Genomic DNA, 19,472 nt, shown 5'->3' on the forward strand with positions numbered 1-19,472 from the left:
GCCTTGATCACATTCACAAGGTCATATGATGACATCACCTTAGCCACGCCCCCCTCCAACAGGAAGTCAGCTGTTTTTGTCTGCCGGACATCAAAGCATATGGGCGTGGCTAAGTATCAAACTTTGGCTTTGCACCATGAAATACTAAAATGCAGTAACGTCTACAGGAAAAGTGACAATACCAGCCATCTCTTCGATCGTCTCTAAATCAACCAATAAATGCAAATATTGGTATAAGTTTTTAAAATCACCAATATTTCAATGCTGTCAGTAATAATGAGAAAAAAAAACAGATTTTTCTTTACAATACAGTCATAAATGATTCATAACTTCAGGATGTGTTACAGTTTCAAGAATAAAACATTATATAGTAAAAGGGACACACTCTAAGAAAAAGTGATTATTTTTCAAAATGTAAATGTTTAACTATTTGTGGTCCATATGTAAATGTTCATAACAGGGTGGAAAACATTCAGAGACAATGGTGTAGAAGTTGTAAGTTGGCTGTCTGCTGAAAGTCCGTCTGTTCGGTTAGCTATACATTACCCATGTTGCATCTGTTCGTTTTTTCGAATGTCACGAAGATGAGCGAGTCATTTCTTTGCTTCCGACCACCTGGGTGGCATAAAAAAAATCCATCCACGGATAGCATCCAATATTAATCATTTTTAATCCCGTGTGTATGAGACCTGTGTGCGTTTTTATTATATAGCCACACACACATATACAAAACCAATATAACCACATCATTCCTATCGCCACCTCATCTGTACCATCCTATGTACCCGTTATTATTCCATCAATAAACCTAAGCTGCACCAGTGGAGTTGGCCGGTTCCTTCTGACTGAGGAAGATTCAACTGATGAGAATTCTGAAAAAAATAGCGCAAGTTAGACTCACAGTCTTCTACAGTGTCTATTGGATAGCTTTCTCTTCCATTTTTATTACATAATTTATAACTTTTGCTTGGGATAACCTCCCTCTTGTTTTTACAAATGTATCCAGTGTCACTATTTAATGACAATTTGAGAGTAGCAGGGGAAATTCATTTTGAAAATTACCCCATTGCAGAGAAGGATCTCAATGATTTTGCTCAAAGTTCAATAAATGCTGTTGTAACATATATTAGTGATATTATAAAAATAACCAATGAATTGATGAAATAAGATTAGTAACACTTTATTTGAAGGGGTGAATAAGACTGTCATGAAACTTTCATAAACATTACATAACACTTGTCATGAACATAAACCTTCATGAATATTTATGACTTGTCAAAGTGTGATTCAGTAAATTATGAAACTTTTAATACAAAGTTGACATTCAAAATATCCTTATGACAACTTGACATTAACCAATAAATTATTACTGTTTAAATTTTACTTTAATAAAATAAACTTACCTAATTTTAATAATACAATTGGTAAAGAGATTTTGTAAAGAGAAATTCTTCAAATCAGTTCTGAAAATCCAATATGTTTTTTTCCTTTTCCAGAAGGAATTTAATCAGTTGATTGATGGAGTTATGAGAGAAATGATGAAAAACAGAAATAATCCAGTTGCATTCACAATGGTCCACTCCAGAGTGAAGATGTTTTGACAGTTGCCTGAATGTCTTCCATCAGGTTTGAAGTTGACAGGAGGTGATGTTTCCTTTGATGCGCACTATGGGTCTAGCTCATCAGTCTAGTCGACTAGGCAACAGAGAGAGAGAGTCCTGGACCTGGAAACGGAATCTGTCACAGAAATCTTGCCTGTTTAAAAAACAGACCTTAACCTGGGGTTCTCTATAAAAAGAAAAAAAAGCTTACATCAACACATTTTTCCCCCTCACTGTAGTGAAATACATTTATATTATAATGAAACTCATGTGAATACATACATTTCAACATAGAATGGACTGTATTCTACAATTCAAGTAGTTTCAGTTTAACTGCTTCATTGGTTGTTAGTTGATATGAGATGATGTTTCCTTTGATGCGCTGTATGGGTCCAGCTCATCAGTCTGGTCCACTTTGCAGCAGAGAGAGAGAGTCCTGGACCTGGAAACAGAATCTGGAACTGAACTCCGAAGAGAAATCTGACCTGTTTAAAACAAAAAAACAGACCTTATCAACCCAGGGTTATAAAAATAAATAAATCTTAAATTTAAACATTTTCCCCCTCACTTTAGTAAAATGCCTTTATATTATAATTAAACTACTTTGAATACTCATACATTTCAACATAGAATGGACTGTGTACTAACCATGTCCATTAAGACATTTTAGTGCAGTTGGTCAGATGAAACTCAACCCACATTAGAACAAAAACAATGATTATTTATTTCGTTTATTTTTTTTGCTAAAAAAAATTAACGTGAATCTAACAAAAATGAAATACTGTGTCCTGGTTACACTTTCTTAATGCTATATATATATATATATATATATATATATATATATATATATAATATATATATATATATATTTTATTAAGAAGAGGTTTCAAATTTCATGCTTGTTTTCAATGTGTTCCATGGTTGTACAATAAAAGTCATATCATACAAACTATTTTTTTAAAATGATAAACTCTTTACCTGTCAATTATTTGAACAATAGTAGGTTAAACATAATAGGAGAAAGCTAGAATTGGATCACCAATTTGTGGAATTGTACATTTCAACTCTTTTCCTGTGTATTTTACATTAAAATCTTGCTAAACTGCTCCTTCAAATTTGTTTTTGCTTTGTAATAAATGTAGCCATACATTATGATTTCAAAACAAATAGTACAATGCTAAAATGTTTGTTAAAAAGCTCTAGTTACACCTGGATTTCATGTTTGTACATTTAAATATGAGGCACTTTAAACATGATAATTTGCAAAATTATCTGGACTCATTGCATAAAGCAAATGCAGATATTTTTCTATTTAACTCCCAATTCTAGATTAAGAAAAAAAATGTTAAACTGTTCATTTATATAATGTTTTTAAATATTTAAAGCTTATGAGGTTTCATACTTTAATTTTTTTTACCTTCAATTGTCAGCACAAATGTAGTCGGGCAGTCCTGGGAATTGAACCCAGTTCCACAAATGGAAGTACCAATAAACTGCCTTTGCTTTTTTTGTGCTATGTGACAAGGTAAAGCAAACCCTGCATTAAGAACACCTTCAAAGATTTAAAGCTATTAATCATTATTCAAATTCAAAAATTCTTTATTGATCCCAAAGGGACATTAAATATCAATAATATGCCAATTGTTAAAATGTTGCTTTTTCATTATTCCTTTTAGGTGTATATCCAATTGTTCATCTGTCAAAGCTTAATAAATGGCGACTTAATGCAAGAAACGAAACCTTTTTCTAAGGAGAGGTTTTAAATTCCAATTTTATGTAGGAACTGTCCTCCTCTGATCAGTGAACTTGAATCTGATTTGATTGTGTGGTGTAGATATGCAAGTGTTGTGAGTGCAAGCGGGGCTCAAAGACCCCTTGGTTTGGTTTATCTTTCCCCATTTCCTTTTGTATGTCAGGTGTGTGTAAGTGGGATGTGGGCATCCCTTGTTTTTGCTCCCTGTCTTTCCCTCTCATTAATGTGCTTAACCAAATTTAATTGAGGAGGCAGTAGTTCGGAGACAGCTGCAGTCGTCTTTGAGTGGGTATCTTCTAATTATTCCCCGACTATCCATGTGAAAACAGCATCCCACTGCCCGTTTATGTGCGGCATATGGAACAACTGCTTCACTTTTCAAGCCTAAGGATACCTATTTGGCCATCCATGTGAAAACAGCTGCCCACTGCCCGTTTATGTGCGGCATATGGAACAACTGCTTCACTTTTCAAGCCTAAGGATACCTATTTGGCCACCCATGTGAAAACAGCATCCCACTGCCCGTTTAAGTGCGGCATATGGAACAACTGCTTCACAGACTAACCATCAAAAATGTTTTTAGCAACAGAAGTAAAGATGTAGTTAGTGGCTTTGCTTAGTGTTTAAAGTGCCCAATTTTTCTAAGTGCCATCACTCTTTCAAATGTAGCTCGATGTCTTGCAGTCTTAAACATTTTTAAATTAATTTTCATCAAGAAAAACAAAATATTTCAAAACATCACATGATTACAACCGCTCAAAAACACACATTACTCCCTCGTGATCACTAAAATATGTAGGCACAACTACGGCTTCAACTTTATGCATCTCTGATTTAACATAAACGTGATCTATTAATGTACCTTTTTCAGTGGTTGGCTGATCAACCATTTGTAGGTATCCTTTATCAGACATAAATTTTGAGATAGTTGATGACTTCAAAATATCATCATTAAAATCTCCAATCAGTGCTATTGTGTCGCTTTGTTTTTCAAGCCAATCAAACAAAATTTGTAAATTAATTTTAAATAGTGACAGAGGATATAATGGTGGGCGATAAATTACCCCAAGGACCATTTTTAAATGACTAAACCGGTACACCAAACACTCCAAATTCAGCTCTGGCTGCTGCAGAACTTCAAATTCAATGTCATTTGCACAATAAATGCCAACACCACCATGTTGTTGGTCTTGCAACACACTCAATTGTGGATGCCTATTAGAATAAGATAAATGTCGTGGACGGTTGGAGAAACTGTAACCATCAATTTTTACTGTATCCGTTTGAGTTGAAGTCAACCATGTTTCTGTAACAGCAACACATTTAGGTTTCCATTTCTCTGTAAAACAAGCCAAATCTTTTACATGCCGAGATAAACTTTGCACGTTCATCAGGAATACAGTTAAAGGAGCTTTCTTAAATCGGTCCAACTGAATACATCCACTCAAAAAGGGTCTCATATCCTCAAGAGCAACAGCAATGTCATCCTTACAATATATCCTTTTTTCATCAAAATCTTGAATTGTCAATCCTGAAAGACTTTTAACACGACTCACGGCCACATAAGCTTGTCCCGGGGCAAAGATTTTACTAAAAGAAACAACAGCTTCCTCAACAGTCATTCCTTGAACTTTGTGTACAGTACATGCCCATGCTAACTTGAGAGGAAATTGCCGCCGCAAGCCGCCTTTAACAGTGGCTCTGTCCTCCTCAGGTTCAATAGGTGTTGATCCTGCTAAATCTGATGATGCATAGTGGCAGCTCTTCCTCTTCTTCATGCCTACTCGATCATCATCAAATTTAACATAGACAACTTTAGGAAACTTGTCCTTTTCAGGTATTAATATTTCTGTCACAGTACCAACAACACCATTAGCTAAACCATCATTAACATCCACATTTTTACACAACATAACACGTGCTCCTTTGCCCAATAACAACACTTCTGATAAGCAGGTATTTGAAGCTTTTGCATGACTCCCTTCTAACAACCTCAATTTTCCGTTTTTTTTATCATTTACATAATCCTGTGCCCCAATTCTAACAAATTCAGGACAAGTCTGATATAATTGATGAATATTGTGCTCGCTCACTTGTTTATTAGTCGCAAATATGTGCAAGGCTGAGCTAACCTCACCCGTTTCACAACGTTTTAAAATGTTTATGTCATCAGCCAGCATTGGTGAACTTTTGGAGCGAGTTCTCATCCTGTTAAGCAGTTGAGAAAACACAGCATCTTTTTGCCTCACAATTTCAGTTAATTCTACAATTTGAAATAACTCTGACCATATATTTGTGGCAACACCCTCCGTGTATATCGGCTTACCTCGAACAGGGGGGAGCTGATAGACATCGCCGACAGTAATTATACTGATACCCCCATATACTTTCGTGGTTTGTTTAATCTGACGCAATCGGCCGTTAACATATGATAAGAGATTGTGATCAACCATTGATATTTCATCTATAATAAGAAGTTGAAGATCACTATATTTGACACGCAAGGAATTTAGTTTATCTTCGCCCAAAGGAGTATACGGTAGGCGTACATCCTTTCCAATAGAAAAAGTGGTGTGGATTGTTGTCGCTTCTAAATTATACGCAGCAATGCCAGTGGGAGCTGTCAGTAATACGCATGTATTATCAGGAAACCTACACACAGTGGACAATAACCGTTTTGATTCATATTCAATTGCCTTAATTAAATGACTTTTTCCTGTACCGGCCCCCCCTGTAATAAATATGTGCAATGGTTCTGGATTTTTTCCATTAACCTTATTTAAACACCACTGCCGGATTTGATAAAAAACAGAAAACTGTTTTTCATTCAAAGATCTAATCAATACAAGGCCTTCAGATCTACTCATTTGTTTTTTCTCAAATACTGAAATGTCTTTAGGGTTAGAACTTAAATCAGGAATATGTTCCTGAGCATCATTTTCTATTGGTTTCTCTTTTCGTAATTCCACACACTCCAAGCGTTCCAATTCAACCTCAGGACACAACTCACCCCATGCATCCTCCAGCATTACATCACCAGTAACATTGTCCACAGCCTCAAAATGATCAGATTCCAACTCAAATTCACTCCTATTTAAATCTACAACAGACTTTACAGAATGTTTTGTTCCATCAACAAATCCAATAAGACCAGTCCTGTAAAAGTCACCATAGGTTTCACAATGTGCAGGTTTAAGTTCACTATCAAAGCGGTAAGGCAGAAATAACTGCATTATACTTTGATAAAACTTTTCTGGCTGTTTCGTTTCAGAGAAACGTGCATATCGAACAACTGCTGGTTTTGTCCGAGTTCTTTTTACAACAATCCCAAAGCCATTGTTCAACTTTACTGAATTTCTACATTTCTCATTTTTTGACAAAACACGATACTCTGAAGCAAACGTAGCCAGGCACATATCAGAAAACACATCTTCATTCGGCCTATTCTTATAGCGGTCAACTATACCGGTCCTAAACATGTCTTCTGGGGTAAGATCCTGAGAAGAAGCTTTTTCTCTCAAAACAGAGATGGGTAAACTCATTTTCACAATATTATCACCTGTTGGAATAAAAACAACTTTCCGAGAGCACTCCTTTAAATGCATGTTAGTCAGTCGGTACACGGCTTCTTGAGCAGAAACATCCCGGTTATGTAAATAGACACTACCGAGTGTCTTTAAAGCCTCTTTAGCACTAACATTACCATCTTTAGCTGCTTCTCTCTGCGCATTTCCCAACAGAAGGCCAATTTCACGCTCACTTTTGGACATGTAAGATACTATATAAACACAGCATGCATATGCATCAACACAGTACTGGATATCAATATTTGCATTCCAAGCTTTTAACAGCGGCCTGCTATATTGATTAATCCAGACTTCATTAATTTGTCTTTTCAACACGACATGAGTATTCCTACTGGATCGCTTATATGCAGTTTCAAATAAACCTTGACTTATCCCCAAAGCTTGAAACATTTCTTCCACAGTAGTATATGTACAGTTCTCATCCGAGATGGCATTCTTTACACTAGTTAAAATATCACTTGCTCTATCTCTCTCAATTTGTTCCCAACTTTTCTTGTCCTTGCTAAGACATTCACAATCTGCCTTATCAGTTTTATCCAAATTGCATTTGCAAGTCTTCACTGGATCTTGATATTTTTCACCGCGACAAATAAAGGTTCGGCAAGATGCAGGCCGTGGGAAATTGAAACGACAAACGGTTTTTTTCTTTTTACAAGATTTTGAATGTCGTTTTGAATGCTGCTGTACAGATGTAACAACTTCAAACAACGGATCTTCTTCAGTTGGAATTTCACATGTTACATACTTATCAATAAATGCAGTAACCTCTTCATCTGTGTTCTTGTCCAGAATTGGAGCACCAGAAATCCAAAAAAGGCAATGACAATGGGGAGAACCACGCTGCTGGAATTCTACACGATAATAGTAGTCTTCAATTTTTCCAATTGGATTTGAAGGAGACATTAAAACTTCTTTAACAAAAACATGCCATCTAAAATCAAACATTCTGGCAGCAGTAACAGGATTTTGACGCAGCAATTCACACTTATCTGCCCACTGCAACTGTTCCAAAGTCTGCGTTCGCCCTTCCTGCTTCAAAATGCTGTAAAGTAAATTTTTCCATCTCATATCAGCAGACAAAAACGAGGCAAACCATGTGGGTTTTCCTAACATTCTAACACAAGCTAGCAAGTCGCGTTGAGCCGACTGCCAGAAGGCAGGTGTGCCTCGAATGGGTTTCAAGAAGCGATACCCATCATCAAACTGTAACAACTTATTTAAAGAGTCCTCATTTTTTAATACCTCAGTCATATTTTGAAATGTAGGACTTGTGCCTTTACGCAATGCTATAGACACTTTAGAGACAACTTGCTCCAGTTCTGACATGTATTGAGCAAAGAAGATGTATTCTACATTACGTGCAAATCTACCATCAGCATGAAGAAGTCTGTTATTAAAGTAGCGGCTTAAAGTCAAACGATATTGCCGCTTCTCATGGTATGTATTATACCCCAAAGGAAACAAAACAGGGAAACATTTTGCTTCATTTGTACAATCAGAAAGCAATTTAACCGGGTTATTATTTTCACTTGGTGCAATATTCAACACATTATCAACATATTGATCCAAAGCTTCTTGTCCTATATCTACTGGCATAAGACAAGTGTCCTGGAACATGCAGTGTTGCTGTCTGTCATGTAAAAGGTCATCATCATTTTCATCTATGGACATGTCCTCATCTTCTTTAACACTTTCATTCTTTATTAAAACTGAACTATTTTCTTCTGGAGAAAACTCATTGATCCAAGATTCATTGAACTCTACATCTTTATAATGAGAATTACAATGTTTCAAGTACCGAAGAGCTTCCTGGACATGCATTGTATCAACATACTGATAATCATAATGACCTTTGTATGTCAATTTACGCTTCAACTTCACAGGTAACAAAGAGCCTTCCATATTACTTCTTGGCAACAGGCTGCAAGTTTCAACTATATTTGTAGGGACACATGTAACAGGTCCATGCACTCCATTTTGTCCACCTTTGGGCAAAGCCAGCATTTTCATAAATGGTATATGTAAAGCAATTAAGTGTTGCTCCAAAGTATTCAAACATGCCAACTGAGGTGGGATGGGATCAACAGATAAATTATTACATGAACTTTCTGGGGGTATTTGACCTTTGCTCATTTTATAATGGCAAGAATAACAGATATACAGCCTATTTCGACAGGTATTAAGAGTGCATGGAGATGCACACACATCACCACACCTATGCACATAATCGTCACTTATACATTTATCTGCAATTAAAGACATTTCTTTAGTTTTTCTGTACTGGTCTTTGTGACAATTCAATATCTGATGCTTGAACAACAGACGAAAGCAAACGCAACAAACAAAATTTGGCCCCTCTTTTACCTTCTCCAAAAATTGTGCAACAACAAAATCAAACTCCTTTGACTTTTCTTTAATCTCCTGTCTTTTTAGCTTTACATCTGATATTATGTGCAACTTATGTCCTGGATAAAGGTATTTCTTTTTACTTGATTCTTTTACTTTTTGTCTATGAGATTCATTTTCATTATACTTTTTAATGCTCATTTGCTTCAGTTTCTCTCGATAAGATTCGTCTTTCTTATATTTCGCAATGCCAATTTGCTTCAGTTTGTCTCTATAAGATTCGTCTTTCTTATATTTCAAAATGCCAAGTTTCTTCAGTTTTTCTCTATAAGATTCGTCTTTCTTATATTTCGCAATGCCAATTTGCTTCAGTTTTTCTCGATAAGATTCGTCTTTCTTATATTTCGCAATGCCAATTTGCTTCAGTTTGTCTCGATAAGATTCGTCTTTCTTATATTTCGCAATGCCAATTTGCTTCAGTTTCTCTCGATAAGATTCGTCTTTCTTATATTTAGCAATGCCAATTTGCTTCAGTTTCTCTCGATGAGATTCGTCTTTAGTATATTTATTAATAGTCCTCAGCTGAACCTTTTTTCGATAAGTCTCATCATCATGATATTTTGTTCTACTCGAGTTTTTCTTCTTTTCCTTGTATAAAAAATTTGTCTTGTATTTGTTATTCTGCTTAAATTTTACTTTTTGCATATATGTCATTTGAGTTTTGTATTTGATCATTTCCTTCCCATTCCTTTTTTGTCTTAAATACATAGAAAAACTGTAGTTTCTTTTTTTGCTCGTTACAGTTTGTTTTGCATCTTTCTGTACTTGGGAAGATCTTGTTTGAATGGATTTTGTCAGTAATGAACCACTTGGATTACAAAGTTCAAAGCAACAGTCTTTATTAGCCTGCTTTACACACATAACAGCATCAAAATGATTATTACAGTTCTGAAGATACAAAGCTTCATGAGTAAAATTACTGTTATTTGAACTGTATTTGCTCCACTGTGTGCCATTAAATACATAAATGTCCAATCCCAACATGATTGCAGCAGATTTAAACTCAATTTCAGTAGCATAGTGACCCAAGTACTTCATCTGTGACTGGTTAACATATTCTGACACAGAAGCATAATCTCTTCCCAGAAACTCTTCACATTCTTCTACATTCTTGGTTATATATGAAACTACAGCAAGTCTAATTTTACGGTGATTGTTCTGTGAACCGCTGAGTACATGAGATATAGCTCTGAAAAAACTGTTGGCATCATTTACAATATTTTTAGTTTTACACACACTTCCTAAAGGCCCTCCCAATTTTACTGGTTGGAAATTGTGTTCTTCAAAGTCTATTTTTAGTTTGTTGCACAGAGTTTTAGCAGTAACTTCAGACAGGGGAGTAAATAGCAAAGTCTCTTGATCATCTTGCAAAATACCCACACACTCCTCTTGCACAAAACTCTCAGTTTTGACCATCTCTACAAGAGCGATTTTTTGTTTTGCAATAGCTTTCCGAGTTTTACATTTCCCAGAAACATCTTGATTTGTGCAATAACCATAACATATTTGTGACTTGGGCTGCTTTACACAAAGAACATTCTCATAATGATTACCATTAATATTTTGCAAATAGAGACCATGATTGCACAAACTGTTTGTAGATGTATATTTAAGCCATTTATCACTACAATAAGTAAAGATATTTATGTCAAAAAAGTCAGCTGCTGCTTGAATCTCTACTTCAGTTGCCCAACTGCCAACATATTGCATCCTTGAAGTCCTAATATATTCTGACATGGAACAATACTCATTTCTGAGAATACTTGTATACATTTGGAAATTCTTTTTTAACTGGTTTGTGACAGCAAGCCGAATTTTGCGATGAGATTTCTGATTGCCACTGACAGCTTGACTAAGTGCTCTAAAAAAGCAGTTTCCATCACCTACTATTTTTTCTGTCATACATGGCACACCCAGTTCACCAACCACGCAAGATACAGAATTTGCCCGTTCAAACTCTACATTCAACTTGCCACACAATGACCGTGCAATGTCTTCAGAGATGGGGTTAAAATACAATTCCTTATTTTGGACATCAGTAACAACCACATCATCATCACCATCATCCCTGTTTGATGTTTGCAGTTGTAATGAATGTCCTCCATAAGAATCCTCCTGTATATCACCATTGCTCCCTTCAAACAGACTAGTGCTACTTGGAACAGCAGCTGAATGTTCAGATACACTTTTACTTGAGTCCATCTGAACAATATCAACTCCACTGATCTCAAAAAACCTCCGAGTGACATTCAGTTCAGCAGAAAGCCTTGTAAGATATGCAAAGACATCATCTATACAGTTAAAGTAAAGAACAACGCTCTTACCATGTGCATCTACCATGCCCTCATTGTTACGTGCATGGGAGTCTACAATAGCATAACGCCCACTATTACTGATGAGAGCGCAAGTACTGCCACATACTGTCATAAAGCAGGTTTCATACTTTCCACACATCTTACTCAATCCATCCCGGAGAGTAGTAAGCACACCCTCCTCTATTAACTGTCCTCCCACTATATCCACATCTCCAGAAGCATAATCTGCATGATAAAAACATTCAAAATGCTGTCCATCAACATGAATATTTTCAGGCAAGTCTGGAATAGCAAGAAGCTCATGTCCACCACTGATTAAATGGCCGTCATGCAAAGCTGTGTACAGCTTATCACCTACAGTCAGTACATTGTCCAATATCTCAATATTCCACGAAAAAACGCTTGTCAGTGTGTGCTTTGTTAAAGCAACAAGACTAATGGCTGCACACTGAAGTCCACCATATGTAAAGCGATCCTCACCCTGATGAAATGACCCACTGAATGATGCAACATGGCTACTGGAAGCATGGCATGCATCTGTAGAATGTGTGTCTTCAGTCAGTGCTGTGCATGTTTCCATATTACTGCACATCTCTTTTACAGAAATGGCATAGATTGCATATCCGGTTGCATATAAGGATTCCCCAAGTTTGTTAAAATGAACCATTAAATCAAGTAAGCTTGTGTTAAACACCACTACAGGCGTACCAGATTCTGATGCTAAGCCCTCCGAATTCCGTGTTCCAAAGTCTACAACAGCAAAGTACTCTCCATGCTGGATTACCAAGGTAGTTGCATCATGAAGACAAAAGATACACATTCCATTTCTCATCAAATACATTTGTAATAGTTCAAAGAGTTCCCCCTCCTGGTCAAAATCACATGTCACCATGTCACAAATTCCTACATTCCACTTTCCACCAAAAATAGTCTGATCTTGAACCAACTTGCACAACTCTGGCTTTGAGCCTATGCTGGGTCTTTCTCGAGCAATATATTCCGCCAACTTGCGACCTTGCACAGAGACTTCATCTACATCTGACGTCTTCCAGGTACAAATGGGAGAAATGTGATGTTTTATTGCGGCTACAATACTGCATGACATGAGGGTCCCAGATGTAGACCGATTACTACCAAAAAATGTCCCTGGGACAAGAGCCGACTGCAACCCCTCCGAACACCTACATAAAAGATCAGTCTTACCTTTGGATGACGTCGGCGTGCACTGGCAATCATTCCTCTCAAGCGTCTAGAATGGAAATTTTAAAAACGTTAAGACTTCTATATTTTCACTTTATTAAGTCTTTTTCCTTAAATGAAAAATGCTTAGCGGAACTGCACAAAACAATTACTTAAGTTATTCAATAATCTCAAATAATTGTAAAATATATGCACATAATTTGAATGTTTCATTTTAGCATTTCTTACAACATAAATACGTAACATGTACAAGCAATTAAAGATTATTGTAGTGAGGTTCCAGCTAAAATGTGTATTACAGTGGTCCTGCAATCAGTGTTTTTCTTTGCATTCTGTTAATTGGTTATAAATGTCAGAAGACACAAAACATTCCCTACAGTCTAACTCTTATCTACAGTCTGGTTCTTTTCCTAAAATATGTTAGAAAGCAAGCTTGCATTACTTTTTTCTCCAAAAGACAAATCAGATAACATTAAACATGATACCCATCTATATTTCATTTTGTACATAGTATACCACATGTACCATTACTTTTTATATACATATTTGTGCTAACACAGCAGTCACCATTAAGCTCCAAACAAATGACGCATTTCCAGTAAATTATGACATCATTTAGCATATTACCTTCAAAAGTATTTAAGAAAGTAGACATGCACAACTGCTACATCCAAAAAAATAAAAATGTACAAACACTTCCAACACAATTGAAAACCTCACCCTTTTCTACTGCATTTATGTTCTAATCAAAATAAGCACGATCTCTTGAGCATTTTTGGCCTAAAATATATACTAAGATTTCCTCTTTATTTTAGAGATTCTACATCTACTCAAGCTAACACTACATCTGAAACATTGTTACAATCCAAAGAAATATCTTTTGCATTATCTTAAATAGTCAATTGACATTTCAGTAATTCATTGAGGGGATTCTGATTAATTGCTTACACTTTGTTACTTTTTGTACAGATAATCTGTCCCTGCAAAATATTTACATGTAACGTTTCAATCTTATGGATTGAAACATATCCAACATTATGCATAACACATTAAACAAATAAGTTATACTGTATTATTCCAAATAAATTAGATTTTATGACAATTAGAAAATATTTTTCTTATTACACAGAACGATAAACATCACAATACATACCAACTGGCTGGGAGGACTCGCCGACAGACCAAGACAGTTCAACATCTCCTGAGATTCACAAGGCAGCACATTGCAGACAGACATCTTGGCTGCTTTAGCTTTAGCCTCAACCTAAAACCAAATGAGACCAAAGCAAAATATTAAACTTGCTTTGCACAAAGTCAACAAAGATTCAATATAACGTGTTTTCAGTTAAAACACAACTCAATATTTGTTATACATTAAACCTTCATTTGCAAAATACTTTTATTCTACAATAACAAATTATTAACTTATGCTTTCACAAACCTGCTGTCTCCCAGCTGACTTCTTTTGATGTTCCACAGACTTTGTCTATAACAAACATTTCAGGTTTGGATTCTTTATAAAAGAAAATACTAAGATGGTAAATGGTACTTCCAGTCTTCTGCAAATTACCTCATTGCCTGTGTGAACATCTGAAAGGTCTGATGGAGAGACCGTTTCCATGGCAACCAAGATATCAGGTGAAAAACGGGAAGGATTCAACAGAACGGAACACTTTCTTAACGATACTGGAGTCCCATCAATCTGCAAAATAAAAATTTTAATTAAGATACCAGTAACATTTACAATTAGATCTTATAAATCGCTACAAGCCTCAAATACCTTGTGATGAACCACCCTTGTCTTCAGTGAATCAGAAGATTCCAATTCCCCTGAGTGGTTCCTCTGTAAAGATAGAGCACATATGAGTTGTTTAAGATATTTAACAGTTAAAGAAACATCTTTCTTCTACTGCAAGGAAACTGCAAATATATCGATACCTTTCTGCCAGATCTCACAAGAGTCCACTCTGAAGATGGCAAAGATGGGACTCTTCTTTCCTCCCCTTTCACGACAATGCGAGGAACAAATCTTGGCTTGTAACCAGTAGCTGCCTGACTCTGTACCGGTGGCTTTGGAGTTGACATTTCGAGATATCGATAAGCAAACATCCACATGAGTTTCTGGAGAATGGGCATGCCGTGGTCATCGCTGAGGTGGATCTGCACACATTACAATGAGAGATAAAATTAACATTCCATAGAAATGCACAATTTTACCTTCCTATTTTGAAAATGACTATGTACTCACGCCATCAGGGCTCCACAGATTGAGACGCTTCAGAGGAAAGTAGTCAGCTACAGGAAAATAGGGGATACCTGAAAAGACCAGGACAAAATAAAAATAAAAAAATCATACATTCCGTTCACCAAACACAACATACAAAGACCTATAATACATTTTACCAAAGAGAAACGTATTAAATACCTACCAAGCTTTGCTGCCCTGCGATGAAATTCTTGCTGAAACAAATTTTGCTTCTCTAGGGATTCAGTCAAGCGCAGGGGGAAGCCAGTACAAAAAACCTAAGAAAAACAACCCATTTAGACATTTATGCTTATATCACCGTTTCTCAATTCCACACCTCAGTGACCATTGCTCTGCATTTTACATATGTCTAGCAGAAGGGAAATACCTAAAACATGCTAGAAAGTGGTCTCTGCAAACTAAAATTAATGAACACTGCTTTACATTCATGCTGAAAACACAGTACATACCTTAGGCCAACGATACAAGACGGTCAAAAGGTACTTTTCAAATTCCTCTCCTGCTTCCTCTGGATTAAGGGATGCAGTAAGATTATTTGAAGGGGCCGTCACACAGACAGCATCAGGCTGACGGGGAACAACAGCGTGGTAGGCCTCAATGCGCAAGTCAGCTGCAGACGCACCAGGAGTGCACATCACTCCAAAATCAATGCACCCATCCGAAATCTTAACAATCCCATCAGCAAACGATCGCAGATGAGACGCGCCAATCAGCAGCACAAACTTTAAAACAGAGAAAAACATAGAAAGATGAGAAATATGTAAACATTCCATTTGAAATGAATTCTAATTACACTTACTTTTCCATCAGAGCGCTCCTCCGGAATTACAAGCTTGTGACAATGATTGGTAAATAAACTAGAGGGCCAGTCTTTAACTCGATGTCGCCAGCCGGTTCCACTCCCTGGTGAAGAACAAGCAAAAATAGAAATAAGTATTTTAAAACAAGTTAAATATGTACTCTGAATATTTCATATGATACAAATATATCACATTTAAAAAATGTAATTAAAATAAACACCGACGTGAAACAAAATCACTGGAAGTCACTGGGATTCCTACTCGGACTCGAGCTGTTTCCATTCGTCGGACAGCAGCCAGAGATCTTCGATAAGATTTTCCTCTAGGCATCTGCATTTAAACATTAAAGGATTCAGTGGCATACAGATTTATAGATGATGACAGCAATATAATTGAAAAATGTATTAAAAACAAAAAATATTAATCACTCCACAAATTTAAAGATTTTTGCCATTGCTTTGATAAAAAATAAAATGTAATTTTTTAAATCATAGCTTTCATAATTTACATTATGTAAAAATGACAATCACTAAAAGAAATCCAGCAGTAGAAAATGTACCAACTAAAATAGTTAATTCTAAAAAGCAAACAAAAAAGCAACCTCAAAACGCAGCTTTCATAGCTTAAAACCCCTAATTTTCCTTAAAAATGAATTAAATCCAAAAAATACCCATCAAGTCTCAAATTTGAATGAGGATACTACCATGTTTCTCATGAATATCACGTATTATACTAATTAAAAATATCGACTACAGATACACAACCTGAATGAACCAAAATGCAGATGGTAATCAGTAACTGGTTTTTTTCAGTTAAAAACGGAGCAAAATGGATCATAGCTATGTGCTTAAGCCCTAAATGGGTCAGTGTAGTTAAATTATAGTTAAGTAAGGGTGTCAATTTAACATATGATCCATAATGTTTTGGCAAAAGTGACTTGATATAATATTGGGGATTTACCCAGCATTAAATGAATTATAAATAACCATTTGGTGTTACAAACTTCATCTTATACAATAAGACTAATGAACATTTTCAAAGGCCTGAATGCTAATGTTATTAGCAAGCATTTTTTTAAACTGCATAAATCCTCTTCCTGAGCAACATCTGAATTCTCCGCCTGGTAAATAACACTTGTCTGCAACCCAGTAATATGGAAGTCTACGGTAGCTCTGAAGAAACTTTTCTTCCATTTAATCCACTCGAACCCTAAGCAAAAGGATAAAGATTTACTGTACTCTGGAATCCAACACTACAAAAAGGTGCTTGGTGTACAATATTCTGAATTAACTTCTATATTATAGTAGAAATAGATACAACTACACTGGACACCAACTACATCCAAGTAGCTAGCCGCTACAAGCCGACTCCATCCAAGTAGCTAACGGCTACGAGCCAACTACATCCAAGTAGCTAGCCGCTACAAGCCAACTCCATCCAAGTAACTAGCAGCTACTAGCGGCTACGAGCCGACTACATCCAAGTAGCTAGCCGCTACAAGCCAACTCCATCCAAGTAACTAGCGGCTACAAGCCGAAAACATCCAAGTAGCTAACCGCTACAAGCCGAAAACATCCAAGTAGCTAGCCGCTACAAGCCGAAAACATCCAAGTAGCTAGCCGCTACAAGCCGAAAACATCCAAGTAGCTAGCCGCTACAAGCCGAAAACATCCAAGTAGCTAGCCGCTACAAGCCGAAAACATCCAAGTAGCTAGCCGCTACAAGCCGAAAACATCCAAGTAGCTAGCCGCTACAAGCCGAAAACATCCAAGTAGCTAGCCGCTACAAGCCGAAAACATCCAAGTAGCTAGCCGCTACAAGCCGAAAACATCCAAGTAGCTAGCCGCTACAAGCCAACTCCATCCAAGTAACTAGCGGCTACAAGCCGAAAACATCCAAGTAGCTAGCCGCTACAAGCCGAAAACATCCAAGTAGCTAGCCGCTACAAGCCGAAAACATCCAAGTAGCTAGCCGCTACAAGCCGAAAACATCCAAGTAGCTAGCCGCTACAAGCCGAAAACATCCAAGTAGCTAGCCGCTACAAGCCGAAAACATCCAAGTAGCTAGCCGCTACAAGCCGAAAACATCCAAGTAGCTAGCCGCTACAAGCCGAAAACATCCAAGTAGCTAGCCGCTACAAGCCGAAAACATCCAAGTAGCTAGCCGCTACAAGCCAACTCCATCCAAGTAACTAGCGGCTACGAGCCGACTACATTCAAGTAGCTAGCCGCCACCAGCCTTTAAGTTAATGCAAATGAATAAAGCTCTACACTTATTTTCAAACGCAACAAACGTCAGTCATAACATCTTTAACAAACACCTGCAAGGACTTACCTCGACGAAAATATCCTCGAAGAATTGATGAACCAACAAAATATGCTTAAAAGCTATTCAGTAAAGTTCCGTCTGGTGTTTGAAAAGTTTGCTAACTCGAAGCTCACACGAAGCTAACTCAGAGCGTGTCTGTACAAGACTGACTCATTTCTCAAGGAAGACCGTAAAAATGGCCACTCAACCGATTGTTTAAAAAAAACCAACCAATGACATAACAGCATAACTCTACTTCAACCAATAGAGCAAACTGTGCATGACGTCACCGGACTATACACGTTCCTCATTCGCTGCAAACCATATTTGAAGGCAACAGCATAGCAATGGCTATGGTAAGCAGTTTTATCATACATTCAGTTTCATGTGTAACATTCTAGGTATCTTACAAACCATTTTCACTTTAAAAAGCAACATTTTGACTATCTAGAATGAACATTTACGATATATGCGTTGACTAGTAAGACTAAGAATTCAATATCTCTTAAATTCCTTGTGAGCCCCTCCCTAATGCCATGAAGCAATCTATAAAGTTACCTGAAAAATTTTAGGTTCTCTGGAAAGCTGTTGTAACATACATTCCATTTCATATGACTATCATTAAAAACATTCAATTGCCTGAAGAATTACAGATTACATGCACAAAATTGTTAGTAACTTTAAAAGACTAAAAAGACCTTTGAAATATGCCATATATTGTAAAGAAATACGTTTGTGCTTTGGAATACTACTTCAGAAATCTCCAAAGAAATTTCTGTTTATAGAATCATGAAAAACCCAAAAAACTTCTAAACAATTTTAAAAAGTTATTTATATAATTCTGATAATAATTACCTTTACTTTTCCTCATTATTTATGTACATTTCTTTTTATACAAGTCATACTTCTTTTTATTAAATTAACTAGCTATTTTTATATACTAATAATAAAAGTTTGTTTTCATGTTTAATAAAATTATGTATCTAGTTATACTGTGATTTTTCCAGCTATTAACCTTCCTTTCTGGAACAGTCATGCTAAGAGCTTCTGGAAAATAATATATCAGATTATATGCAGAATAATCTGATATGTTAGATTATTCTGCATGTTTTTAATATCACATGCATTAAAAACATTGTTACAACCTTTGGTCTCAAAGTTTGAACTAACCTTTATTTTCTTTCATTAGGCTCCTTACTATGCATCTCATAATGGAGAATTGCTTATTTAGATAATT

The 19,472-nt window shown here is 36.3% G+C and overlaps 1 protein-coding gene across 2 annotated transcripts in view; it reads right to left on the reverse strand.

Moving 5' to 3' along the window:
- Positions 1–1,889: 1,889 nt before the first annotated feature.
- The window catches only part of LOC145550414 (uncharacterized), a 57,573-nt gene continuing 39,990 nt past the window's right edge, over positions 1,890–19,472 (reverse strand). The window contains exons 1-13 of one of the 2 annotated variants that reach the window (XM_081604373.1): positions 18,263–18,461; positions 16,153–16,258; positions 15,928–16,031; positions 15,578–15,850; positions 15,292–15,385; positions 15,111–15,178; positions 14,801–15,022; positions 14,643–14,705; positions 14,433–14,564; positions 14,304–14,348; positions 14,016–14,126; positions 12,866–12,911; positions 1,890–2,086 (exon numbers count right to left, since the gene is read on the reverse strand). In XM_081604373.1, the coding sequence (XP_081460499.1) occupies positions 1,950–2,086; positions 12,866–12,911; positions 14,016–14,126; positions 14,304–14,348; positions 14,433–14,564; positions 14,643–14,705; positions 14,801–15,022; positions 15,111–15,178; positions 15,292–15,385; positions 15,578–15,850; positions 15,928–16,031; positions 16,153–16,258 (1,401 nt within the window). In that variant the 5' untranslated portion in view covers positions 18,263–18,461 and the 3' untranslated portion in view covers positions 1,890–1,949. Of the gene's footprint in view, positions 2,087–12,865; positions 12,912–14,015; positions 14,127–14,303; positions 14,349–14,432; positions 14,565–14,642; positions 14,706–14,800; positions 15,023–15,110; positions 15,179–15,291; positions 15,386–15,577; positions 15,851–15,927; positions 16,032–16,152; positions 16,259–18,262; positions 18,462–19,472 lie in introns of those variants that run through there. The other variant, XM_081604372.1, reaches the window with a different exon arrangement.

The sequence above is a fragment of the Poecilia reticulata genome, unplaced genomic scaffold, assembly GCF_904066995.2.
Source record: "Poecilia reticulata unplaced genomic scaffold, P_reticulata-male-v2 Scaffold_42, whole genome shotgun sequence".
Taxonomy (NCBI): domain Eukaryota; kingdom Metazoa; phylum Chordata; class Actinopteri; order Cyprinodontiformes; family Poeciliidae; genus Poecilia; species Poecilia reticulata.